We start from the raw sequence: 13597 nt of genomic DNA, 5'->3' as shown, positions 1-13597 counted from the left end.
AAAAAACAAAACAAAACAAAATCAAGTATTTTCTAAATAAAGCAGTGACTGACACAGTGCTTTGCAGTACTTTGAGACAGCTGACCTTTCCCCAGAGAGATAAGGACAGTGGCAGCATGTTAATCTACAGAGAGTAGCAAAGTGAGAAGAGGGGAATATTGAGACTTTGGTGACACATGCCCCTGGCCATTTCTTCAGGGTTGGAAATTATCCAAATAAAATGGCCTTAGAATTGTACACTTGAAACCTATATAATCTTAATAACCAATGTCATCTCAATGTTTAATTTTTAAAAATCCGTTTTTCCAGAGCTTCAGGTGATATCAGAGAGCTCAAGTTGATGGCTACAGAAGAATCAAGGCATGATGGGAATTGGGCTAACTACTCTGGAGCTCATACTGTAAACTGAGGGTGACACTAACCAATGACATAATTTCAGCCAATGCCAAGAGAATGCTGAGTTTTCTGTTTAAGAGAAACTTTAGAGGTCATTGAGTTTAAGGCTGTATTGGATGTGTAAATGCATACCTTACCTCCCCTGATTAGTAGTATTTTGGCCTCTGCTTTTCCACTCTTCTCTCTCTTTTTATCATTAGAAAAACCTTCTGATAGTATTAAAAAATAAAGATGGAGTGTGGGGTTCAGTTGGGGAAACCTACCTTGGAAGCAATAAAATCTCCTCTCTTCCCTCTCAGAAAGTTGGCTAGATTTCCATATTTGCAGAATTCTACAATAACCATCAAAGGACCTGCCAAAAGTAATGCCCACAGTCATCTTTCCAGAAATGATGATGAACGGTAGCTGATTCTTGGGCTCGTCCTGTCCTGGTAACCTGTTGACCAGGGATCTCCTAAAAACCTCACACAGAATTTCTCTAGCTATGAACCAGTTGACTTACTACCTGTGCTAAATACAATGGTGATTTAGCCCAGAAATACCTGGCTGGTTTAGAGTTGTATGAGGGAAGATTTAGCAGAAGGGGGAAAGTAAAGCCAATAAACCACAATGGACCTTTACTGTGGTGTTCCCTGGGCTGGTTAACATGAAGGATATAGAAATAAGTAGGAGAGAACACCTGACCACATGCAGCTAACAGTCCAACAATGAAGGCAAAGTAATACCCAACTAGCTAGATATGTCATCCATTTACTAACTGGGGCTCCTGTTTCCACCCTTTACACTCTTATCCCAGCCACACCACCAATATCTTGCTAAAGTTTATATCTGAACTGTCATCATGTTACTCCATGATTCAAGACTATCTGCAGGTTTCCCATGGCCTACATTCCCCCTGAGCTTGCCCGCACCACAGATTACATGTGGTCTGAAGGCTTCTTTGATTTATTTGTATAGTTTTGCAGCACCATGCTTCCACTATGCCCTCCAAGCCCCTTGCTTAGTGCCTTACCTAAAATTGAAAGGGGCTCAGATAATGTTTAAAATAAAGTTAAGTGAAAGGGACAACCTTTCAGTAGCACAGTAATAGAGGAAAAACTAAAGGGATTTTGGTATAGTTGAGAAAATGACTTCAACTATATAAATAGACAGTGGCTGTAGAATTGCTTATTGACTAAGTGGGAGAACACTCCCCCCCCCCTCAGACTATGGTGCTAACCTAAGAAAGTGAAAGCTAAGATGGATAGTAGAAGTGGTCTATGGAGATCCCTTCCCTGGAATATGTTGGCATACCTCCTTAAGGCCTAAATATTTTCTCTTCAACTAATGTGTCCAAGATTCCTTATGATGTCAAAGCTGGCAAGAATTTTAGAGATACCTCTGATCCCTTCATAATATTGTACAGTATTTCCAGGAACAGGGGTCAATAAACATGGGTTCTGGAGGTTCTATGCATTGCAAGGAGTCTCTGAGTTAGAACAATCTGTCATGCAGTACATTAAGGCCTGTCTAAATCAGGGCACAGCTTGCCTCTGAGTGCTTTGACCCCTAGAGGGAAGTTATGGCCAGGTATGGAAGACTCCTTACCTCCAGGTTTGGTGCAGGCGCCCAGCAAGTTAACCACATTGAGGTGATGACCGATGTGAATAAGGATCTTCAATTCTGACATCAAAGCCTTAAACTCACTGGAAGTTGCACAATCTGCTTGAAATAAAACACAGCAATGCACAAAAGAAATGTTTCTCCTGAGAGAGGCTGCAGGAGCATAGGAGATCCTGTTTAATGCTAAAGAATTCTGGCAGATATGTCCATAACGCAATGATTAGTTTTTGTGCTTTCCAAGCAATATTGTAAATGGAAGAATAATATCTTCACATACACTAGTCTGCCTGGATGCTGAGATTTATGTACTAATAGCCTTAACTACTTTTCTACTTTATAATTTTGAAAAGGACATTCTTCAATAGCTACTTTGTTTGTGATAAACTATTTCTGCATTATTATCCTGGAAGAGGTAATTGATAAATTGACCAAGTTTGATTTAAATATTTTTCTGTGTGGAGTCAAGGGCATGGACTGGATGATACTGAGATGTTTAAACATACACAAGTTCCTGCTTGGCCAGTGTGGCTCAATGGTTGGGCATCGACTGATGCACCAAGAGGTCATCACTTCGATTCCTGGTCAGGGCACATACCCAGATTGTGAGGCTGATCCCCAGTAGGGGGTGTACAGGAGGCAGGTGCTCAATGTTTCTCTCTCACCATCAATGTTTCTATCTCTCCCTCTCCGTTCCTCTCTCTCTAAAAATGAATAAAAACATATTTTAAAAAACACACACAAGTTTATCTGTTTTTGTTTTTTTTATCCTCACCCAAGGACATTTTTTCATTTTTTATTCAGATAGAGCAGGAGGGGGAGAGAGAGAGAGAGAGAGAGAGAGAGAGAGAGAGAGAGAGAGAGAGAAAGAGAGAGAGAGAAATATCGACATGAGAGAGACACATCGATTGGTTGGCTCCTGCACGACCCCGACCGGGGCAGGGATGAACTGCGACCGAGGTACATGCCCTTGACTGGAATTGAACCCAAAACTCTTTGGTCTGTTGGCCGATGCTCTAACTGCTGAGCCAAACTGGCCAGGGCCATGGTTGAGTTTTTCATGGCAAACATTGGTCAAATGTAGGAAGAAGATAGTTGTGGTTACCTCCCTCCACTACTTTAACTTTATATCTTTTACAGTCCAGTTTTCCATCTGACCCCAAGCATTTTTTAAGATGTTTTCCAATAGCATCCAAAGGAATATAACATTACCTTTCAGCATTTTCACTGCTACTGTTTTGCAAGTTGAAGCTCTGTCGATGCCAAAGGCACAAGCCTCTACCACTTTACCATAGGCACCATGACCAAGAATTTTGCCTGAGGAAGCAAGAAGTGGAAATGAGCAATAGCCACTGAAAGACCCAAGGAAAAATAAAAAGTTGGCTGCTTGTAACGAGCACCATAACTGCTGAGTCAGCATTCTCTTTTTCAATGTGCCCTATTATTATTCTCTGTAACATTATGACTGAATAACATTATGCTGGAATATTTATTATCAACTTTCCCAATAGAACATGAACACTGTGAAGTCTGTCTTGTTCATTGTTATCTCCATATCACCTGGAAAGATTTTTAATACATAATGGGTGACCAATAAATATGTATGTAATAAATGAATAAAGGGCTATCCCATGCCAGACAATGACAGAAAGAACCATGTGGGTTGGAGCAGATTTATGGTGGTCTATAGACACAAACCAGTTTTTCAGGTGAGGTTGTTAACACACACCTGTTAATAAGGTGTTGGTCAAGAGCTCTGGTCATCTATCTCACTGGAAAACACATTAGTTACTGGAATACTAGATACCCTTCTGTGTGTATTCATTATATTTTCTTTATTGAAAGGACTCTGGCTCCTAAGTCCAAAGTCAATTTATTTAAAAGAGAATCCATTGTAAACCAATACTTTCTATTTTTTGAGGTATTCAAAATTTGTAAAACACATTCTCAAATGTCACCTCACTACACCCTCACAGTAGCAATAGAATGTAAATTGGACACCTACAATTATTATATTCCTTTTATAATGGAAGAAAAAGCCTAAGGTCACCCAGTTTGGACATCTAAAATCTCCCTGTCTCCAACATGGAGGGACCTGGAGAATATTATGCTAAGTGAAATAAGTCAGTCAGAGAAAGACAAATATCACATGATCTCACTTATTTGTGGAATATAATGAATAAAATAAACTGATGACAAAATAGATCCAGAGACATGGAAGTAGGGAACAGACTGACAAACCTCAGAGGGAAGGGGGGTAGGGGGGCTGAAAGAGATAAACCAAAGAACTCATATGCATATATGCGTAACCAATGGACACAGACAACAGTATAGTGAAGGTGGGGGAGGGAGTGGGGAAGAGAGTGTCAATGAGGGGGAAAGGAGGGACATCTGTAACAATAAATAAATAAACAAACAAACAAATTTTTTAAAATAATAAATAATAAAATAAAATATTCTAGTCTCATGCCATGTGTGCAATGTCATTCTGCTCCCATAATTTTTTATTTTGTTCCTCAAATTGCCATTTTTGAAACACATCCCATTTTATTTAGGTTTATGTACATCCTGTATTTCAAATAATTGCTTTTTCTTGCTCTGTATGCTCAGTGATTTTGTAACTCTATGATGAAAGAAATGTGGAAGGGTGACATAACGGATTTTTTTCTCACCTAACTGTAACCGATCCCTAGGGAATTCCCATTTAGTGTCATCATAAGGAAGCCTGTCACACTGTTGGTCAAGGGGCATCTCTTCAGGATCCATGATGATGGAAAGGTAGCCAGTTTTGATATCTGACACACTGGGCTGCAGAAAGGAAAAGTGAAAGCATGTTACTGCATTCTTTTGATCTTTTGAAAATATATTAGGCATCTGGAGTTTCCCATTTAAAGACGATAGGAAAGGAAAATAGTGAGATGATTAGGGGTGGATAAGGAGATCAGCAACAATTTCAACACAACAGACAGAACAAAAATACAACAAATACTAAAATAATAGACAAATCCAACCATATCAATCAATAAATTTTAATGAACTAAACACTCTAATAAAAATTCAGAGTTTAGAATAAATAAAAATAGATCATTTACTTACAAGAGGTGATATGTAAATATAAAGATATAGATAAGTTGATAGTAAAAGTATGCAAAAAAATGTACCATGCAAATAGTAAACATAAGAAGTTGGAGTGGCCGTATTAACATCACATAAGGTAAACTTTGAGATAAAAAGCATCCACAGAGCTATGGAACAGGGTCAGGACTAATTTAAGGTAAGTGTGGCACTCATCTTAGTGATAAAGTTTAAGGGATGTAAAAATATCAGCAATCAAGATAAATAATACTTTATTGCACATTTTAAAAAAGGAAATTAACATATAACTCAATAGTACTGATTTTTCCTCTCGTCTCAGGTGCTAGTATGGCTCAGCCTGACATTGTTTCTGATTCTGTCTTTAGAACAAAAAGAACATACTCAATCTAATAAAAACACCTATAAAAAATGTTTAGCTGAGAGTGTACTTAATAATGAAATAATTTTCTTTTTAATATCAGAAATAATGGAATAACTTTTATTAAACATTACATTATTTCTCTGAGTTTATAGATCAACTTGTGGAGGATTGACATTTCAACATTATTAAGCCTTTAGATCCATGAATATATAATATTTCTCCTGTCAATTACACATTCTTTAATTTTACTCAACAACATTTTATAGTTTTTAATATAAAATATAAAATATTTTAAATTTCTCTCTAGTTATTTTTTGTTTAGAGGCTACTGTAATAAAATTGATTGTAGAACTTTAGTTTCTCTTTTTTTGCTGTTAGTTATGAAAATAAAAAAAAAGAAGACAAAGATGGCAGGGCTTCCAATACCTGTTTTCAAGACTTCTCATAAAACTACCATAGTTAAGACAGTGTGGTACTGGAATAATGATAGACAAACCGAACAATAGAACACATTGGATAGCCCAGAAATATGTCCACATTTAATATAGTCATTTGCTTTTTTTAACTTCATTTTTATTGATGACACTATTACAGATGTCCCCATTCCCCCACCCGCTTCACCCACCTCCTCCCAGCCCTTGCCCATTCTTCCCTCCGGCGATCACTACACTGTTGTCTGTGTCTATGGATTATGTATATGTATTCTTGTGCTAAACCTTTCAACTTCTTTCATCCAGTCCCCCCTCCCAACTCCCCTCTGATAGCTGTCAGTCTGTTGCATGTTTCCATGCTTCTGTTTCTATTTTGTTCATCAGTGTTGTTACTGTTGTTCATTAGATTCCACGTATAAGTGATATGTTATGGTATTTGTCTTTCTCTAATGGGCCTCCCTCTCTCTTTCTTTCTTTCTTTCTTTCTTTCTTTCTTTCTTTCTTTCTTTCTTTCTTTCTTTCTTTCTTTCTTTCTTTCTTTCTTTCTTTTCCACATAGCATAATAACCTCCAGGTCTATCCATGCTGTCAGAAAAGGTAAGATTTCCTACTATCTTACAGCTGTGTACTATTCCATTGTGTAAATGTACCATAGCTTTTTAATCCACTCATGTACTGATGGGCACTTGGGCTGTTTCCAGATTTTAGCTATTGTAAATAGTGCTGCTATGAACATAGGGATAAATATATCTTTTCTGATTGGTGTTTCAGGCTTCTTAGGATATATTCCCAGAATTGGAATAGCTGGGTCATAAGGCAGTTCCATTTTTTAATTTTTTGAGGAACCTCTATACTGTTTTACATGGTGGCTGCACCAGTCTGCATTCCCACCAGCAATGCACTATGGTTCCTTTTTCTACACACTCTCGCAAGCACTTGTTATTTGTTGATTAATTGATGGTAGCTATTCTGACAAGTGTGAGGTGATATCTCATTGTGGTTTTAATTTGCATCTCTCTGATGATTAGTGACATTGAGCAGTTTTTCATATGTCTGTTGGCCATTTGTATGTTCTCTTTGGAGAATTGTCTATTCAGATTATAGGTGTTTTTATTCATATATTAGATTTCCCTGATTTTTAAATACAATTATTCATTATTATTACCCATTTATTTACTTTTATTTTTTAAATAATTTTTCTTTATGGATTTTAGAGAGAGAGTAAGGGAGAGGGAGAGAGAGATAGAAACATTGATGAGACAGAACATCGATTGGCTGCCTCTTGCATGCTCCCCACTGGGGATCAGGCCCACAACCTGGGCACGTGCCCTGATTGGGAATTGAACCGGTAACCTCTTGGTGCACAGGTCAGTGCCCAGCCACTGAGCCACACGGGCCGGGTCCCCTTTTAGGCTTTTCATCATAAAGTAAGAGAATCAAAATCATTATTCTCAACCAACCCTTGGTCCTCCCTTTCTCCATCTTTCATCATTTTCTCTGGGATTGTTACATCTACTCTACTCAGCTCTTCCTTTCTACTTCCTCATTCCTGGAGTCAATGACACAGAATTTAGACATTTTACTTGTATATTTTCTATATAGTTTTAGAAATGCTGCTTTAGTTGATCTTCAGCATCCTTTTTTTGGTTTGTTTCACCATCCTCTAGTTTTAAGAACAGCCTTTGCTGTCAGTCATTTTTCTCTAAATCCTTAAGAAAGCATGACAGCTGACTAAGGCTTGAGGCTGCTCCCTTTAAGCCCCAGTTGGTGTAGGTATTGATGTTATCACTAAGCTGACAGCCCTAGAGGAAGTTAGGCAAGTGGATAATTTCTCTCTCTTCAAGATGGGTCTAGCTGAACACCACAAAACCTCTATATCCCAGCCCTACATTTCTTAGTGTAGATTGCTCTCTTGATATAGAGAAAATGTAATTTTAATTATGCAAAAAAGAGTTATAAAAATAGAATCATGAGACTTTCTAACTAGTTGGAAGGGCTTCTAGACACCTTCTAGTCTAGTGCTTTCAAAGTGTGTGTTATGGCTTATCAGTTGGTGGAAAAATATATATGTTTATAGCCAGCATTTAAAAAAATAGCATAGAAAATATGTGTATCACATGCAGTAGAAGTAAGAATTTCTTAATAAAGCTCTTGATTCAGTTATATTGGATCATGGCAGAAAATATATTTTTTACTGATGGTCTTTGCATAAAAAATGTTTGAAAACACTAGTCCAGTCCAATCCCTCACTTCACAGATTGAGAAAAAAAATGATCAAAGAAGTAAAGGACTTGATGAAAGTCACACATTAAGTAAGCAGTAAAGAAGAAATATGTGCATGCTGGGGGATTATGACTCTGGCCCCAATATTGACCAATGTCTGAGGCACGTTAAACATCTATTCAACTTGTGATTAAAGGAGTCAAGGAAAAGTAGATGACTCTACCTCAAACTTGAGTATGGAGGCCAAATGGGAAATCATGAACTCAAGCCACTTTTCCTGTGATCAGGGTAGACATCATCTATCTAGATTCTCCCTGAGATTAAAATAAAAAATTTAAGTCTAAGGCATAGTTCTTTATTTCCAATATCTAGCTCCATCCTTGATGCATCTTTATGTAAAGCTGTTGACAAAAGAGAATCAGAGTAATGTTCTAGGGATGGGAGAAGATTTAAGTTTTACCTCTTAATAAAGAAGAAAATCAGAAAGATATGTGGAAAAAGTGATCCCAGACTAAAGCTAATATCTAGGAGAACTTTAATAAGATTCAGAAACTTTTGTCAACCTCCTCTCCCATCCCTGCTTTGATTTTTGTTCCTCCCATTTTTTTTTAAATCAAAAGGTCTGTTTCTGGTGTTCAGTGTTAGCAAGGAAAGGAAAACCGATAAGATCGGCCAATTCTATAGCCAGCCTTGAGGGGAGTCTGTGAAATAGGGCAAGACAGGAAGCATCATTTGCAAAAACAAAACCTGAGTCCCTGGAGTCTAAAGAAAGAAAAAGATAAATGACAGCTGGCTGGCTTGGGGCTGAGATATATCCATAATGGCTCAGCTAACAGGAAATCTTGGCACTCCATGGCACCCCCGGAATATCTACCAAAGTTGTCCATTAGCTTGGCCTAGAAGACTTTTTGACATGTTTTGTAAATTAGGCCTAACCTTGTCTCCCTGCCAATTACCTGCATCAGTACACAGCAAAAGAAAATTTTGCCTAAATTCACACTTTAATTTTTCTCTTAATAGTTTAATTTTTATAAAATGGATTTCATAGCACATAAAAATGTTTTTTTTTTAAACAAGTAGCCTTGGAAACAAAAGTCAATAAAAGCCAATTTATCACTTAAAAGAGCTTTAGTTGTGGCAATTATATATTAATCTATATTCTACAAAAGTATATCACATTTGTCAATATAAAAATGTATATAGTTATATGTATGAATATTAAATTCCAACCCAACTAATACAATCTCCTAAAAATAATTCTTGAAAGCATTAGGTATACTAACTTAAAATTGGAGATAGGTCCATCAATAGATGAGTGGATTAAAATTGTGGTACATATATACAACAAATATTACTCGGACATAAAAAAATGAAATCTTACCATTTACAATAGCATGGATGAAACTAGAGGGTATTGCACCAAATGAAATAAGTCAAACAGAGAAAGAAAAATACCACATTATTTTGCTTATATGTGGAATCTAAAGAAAATAAACAAACAAACAAAATTGAAACAAACTCACAGACACAGCACACTGGCGGTTTCCAGAGAGAAGGGTGTTAGGGAAGTGGGTGAAGGAGGTGAAGGGATTGAGATCTACAGATCGGTAGTCACAAAATAGTCATGGGATGTAAAGTACAGCATAGAGAGTACAGTCAATAATATTGTAGTAAATACATATGGTGCCAAGTGGGTATTGGAAATACCAGGGGGATCACTTTGTAAAGTATGTGATTGCCTAATCATGATGCTGTACATGTGAAACTAATATAAAATAATAATGAATGTAAACTGTAATTGAAATATACAATTTAAAAAATTTGAGATGGACTCTGAATGGGTAGTTGTGTTCCTACATCAGTTCCCAATGTTTTAGGAGGCATGAAGAAAAAATATTATAAGCCCTGGCCTGATAGCTCAGTTGGGTAGAGCATCATCCTGATACACCAAGGTTATAGGTTTGATCCCTGGTCAAGGCACAGGCAAGAATCAACCAATAAATGCATAAATAAGTGGAACAACAAACTAATAATTCATTCTCTCTCTCTCTCTCTCTCTCAAATCAATTTTTAAAATGCCATAACATTTTTGTGTTCAATCTCTCTCTCTCATGCACACACACACACTGCTTACACACATAATCTCTCCCCATTGCCTAGATAAATATCCCATCTACCAAAAGATTGTTCTGAGACAAAAAGTATACCATGAGCCAACCCCAAGGCCCCAAAGTACTTTCACTCCCCTACCTTTCGGAGTTTTCGAATGACCAGAGTAAGAAGAAGCCAGAAAAGTGTAGCTGCAAGGCCAGTACAAACAAGAATAATGACTTCAATATTGGATTTATCTTCAGAGCCTGTAAAAACATTGAAAATAGAATTTATTAGAATAAAAATGAGTTCGTTCATTGCAGAGACTGAGAGAAAGAAAGAGAAAATCACTATCTTTTACAAAGCACATTTTATTTCTAAAGAACAAATGTCACGAAGTGTCAAATCGTGTGTATGCATATGCAAAATTTTTATGGAGTGTGGGCATTGCCTTCTGAGTCTTAGAGAAAAACATCTTTGATAATTGTACTAGATGACTCAAAAGAATGAGCTGAACACATATTGTATATGGATATATATCTGAGGCAGAAAGCCAAAATGAGACTTTTAAAGTCATGCTCTGCCTAATTAGCTGGCTCTCAAGAATAAAGCCAAAATAGATGTGAAGTGTGGCATCACATCGCCTGAGTTGAAATCCTGGCTCTACCAGTTGCATGACCTTGGGCAAATTACTAACCTTTATGTGCCTCAGTTTGCCCATCTAAAAATGGGAATAATAAAATACCTACCACATAGGGTTATTCAGAGTATTAAATGAGATAATGAAGAGTGAAAATAGCACAGAATATGGCATATAACTTATCTTAGCTATCTTATTATTATCAGTTTCCTGTTTTTATAGTTCAGATATTGTGAATTATCTCAGAACACTGGGAAGCCAGATTGCTAAATCAGCTTATATGGTTTGCCTGACATGCCCTAGAAGAGTATAGCTGAATGTGCAAATGGCTTTAGAAATGCAGAGATGGTTATTCCAACTGGAGCATTTCTTTAAACAGGTATAGTTTTGCCCTTAACAATTAAATACTCATCATAATAGCATAGGACATTGAAGTCAAAACACCTTGCCATAAGCTTTAGCAAGTGTCTTGCTTTCTTTAGGCTTCATATTTACAAGGAAAGGTGATCAAAGGTCTAACTTTCTATTTTTATATTTCTAAATGCCATCCAGCATTTTCCAACCAACCAAAGGGAAGTAATCTCATTTGATACTTTATACTTTATAAAGCATTCCCATATCTTGGCCTTCATTTGTATCACCTCGGAAAGACAGAGTACAGCTGGTGTTATTCTCATTTCAGAAATAAGAAATCTGAGACCCAGAAAGGCCAAATGATTTATGCAAGATCCCATCAAGTTTGCAACAAGTGTGAGGTTCTGAATTCAGGTTTTCCGAATCATACTATTCCACATACCTACTCGTTGAAAGTAGATATATTAAGTGTATATCCACGCTTCTCTTCTTCATTTTTCTTCTACACTGTGTCCCCATAACCAAATGCATTTTCTTTCTTTTTTTGGATTCTATTATTATCAGTGTAGCCAGGAACTTCCAACTTACCTTCCACAGTGATGAGAGCTGCTGTGCTGACTTCCCCCAACTCATTGGTCGCTTTGCACAGATATAGGCCCTCATCTTCTTTTTTGGCTCGCTCAATAATAAGGTTGTTGTTCTTAAAGAAGATTCCTGCATCGACAATGCCCCCCATTATTATCTGAGGTGTTTGTACTGAAGCCCGGTCTTAGAATATGTGAAGCCCCCAACTTATTAAGTCACTCTTGGAACAGTTTCAAAGTCAAGCAATCTCTAAGGAGCTGCACCAACTCAGGCCCTCTTAGCTGGAAACAACTACACAAGATCTTCAGACTCACCTGAAGCAGGGAGTATAGGAACCCCATTTTTCAACCAGTGGATGTTAGGCCATGGTGTTCCATTCACTTTGCAATCCAGCAAAATCTTGTCACTGCTGTTAACCTCAATATTGGTAAGATTCTCAATAATGAATGGAGCAACTCTTTCTGTAGAGAACATGATACAAAAGGGAGGGGGCAAGATTTTTTAGGCAGGGTACCACAAGTACATCATTTAATTTGCTTCACCCCTCGTGTTTAATCTGACATTGAATGGTTAGATGTTACCATATGCAGGAAAAGAGAGAATAGATGGGGATAAAAATCTACTGTATGGGTAAAGTGTATGGTGGTTTGCATTTTGTATTCTTCAAGTTACTCCATAATCCTCACGCTTAGTAAGGTCATTGTTAGCCACTTCAAGCAATAAAAGTGGCTGCTGAAGAGTTTGGGTATTAGAAGGACCAAAAATTCCATTCCTAAATTTTTCTACCATTTGTTTCATACAGAGTATACAATTCATTAGAAATTCTTTCCTTGAAATGTCTCTAAGAGAATTCAAGAAATAAAAGACTGGCCCATTCTATAAGTAATACAGAAGTAAGAGCCCTATACTGGTTTCACAGTCCACCCAGCAGTTGTCTCAAATGCTAAGAAGTTATGGGAAAGTCCCTCCAATTTTACCTCTAATTAAAAGCTGAGTATTGTGTTGCATCATCTTGGTGATGTTCCTCTGGGTCCAAGCCTTGCACTGGTACTGCCCTTTATCCTTCTGGGTCACATTCTTAATCACCAGTGTCAATGAGATGGAGTAGTTATTTTTTAAGCTTTCTGTGTATATAACAGGAATCCTCTCTCCATGGGGGTCAAACCAAGCAAGTTGAGTGTAGATATATTTAGCTGCCTTGCATTTGAGATGAGCATCATAGCCCTCAATCACTGAGACCAGGGGTTCTGTCTCCATGAAGCCAACCACATCTGTGAGGGTGAGAAAAATGTCACCGTGAATATGACAAGGCCAGAAAAACTGCTATATAACAATGTGCTTTGTTCTTTTTCCTGAAAGCCAAGTTGCAGAAACAAAACATATTCCACCAAGGACAAGTGTCCAGTAACAAAGACGCAACTACCTTAAGTTTTCAGTGTCATTTTCTGAGTTTCATTCTAAATGCCCAAAATGGCAGAGGTTACTTTTAGCCACATAAAGCTCTGAATTATTTCTCAAGTAGGTGAGGGCAGAACTTTGAAAATGTTTTCGTAGTAAGTCTCTTATTGTGAAGAAGGTAGGCAATTGTTTTGACTGATATAATGTGATCAGGCCAAATAGTTCCCCACTCCAATATCACCAGCATATTACAAAGTCTGAGAGTCTGCCATTATAGATGAAAAACATATATATTGTCCAACTTACACAGCTTCCCAGCAATTCCCTCATGTTAATTTTAAAAAATAAACCTAAGACAAATATCACCAACCTAATTTCACACATTAAAATAGAACATAAACCCAATAAATGGCAGAAACAAGAC

The 13597-nt window shown here is 37.2% G+C and overlaps 1 protein-coding gene across 1 annotated transcript in view; it reads right to left on the bottom strand.

Moving 5' to 3' along the window:
• LOC118635912 (vascular endothelial growth factor receptor kdr-like) overlaps positions 1-13597 on the bottom strand; it is a 143440-nt gene that overhangs the window by 60974 nt on the left and 68869 nt on the right. Inside the window, exons 10-17 of the mRNA XM_036270957.1 lie at positions 12753-13046; positions 12090-12236; positions 11779-11904; positions 10356-10462; positions 4668-4803; positions 3208-3312; positions 1984-2097; positions 660-748 (exon numbers count right to left, since the gene is read on the bottom strand). Coding sequence (XP_036126850.1) covers positions 660-748; positions 1984-2097; positions 3208-3312; positions 4668-4803; positions 10356-10462; positions 11779-11904; positions 12090-12236; positions 12753-13046 — 1118 coding nt within the window. The remainder of the gene's footprint in view (positions 1-659; positions 749-1983; positions 2098-3207; positions 3313-4667; positions 4804-10355; positions 10463-11778; positions 11905-12089; positions 12237-12752; positions 13047-13597) is intronic.

This window comes from Molossus molossus, unplaced genomic scaffold (assembly GCF_014108415.1).
Source record: "Molossus molossus isolate mMolMol1 unplaced genomic scaffold, mMolMol1.p scaffold_m16_p_2, whole genome shotgun sequence".
In the NCBI taxonomy this organism is placed as follows: domain Eukaryota; kingdom Metazoa; phylum Chordata; class Mammalia; order Chiroptera; family Molossidae; genus Molossus; species Molossus molossus.
Note: the sequence above shows the minus strand (reverse complement) of the source record. Positions and strands in the feature narration are given on the sequence as shown.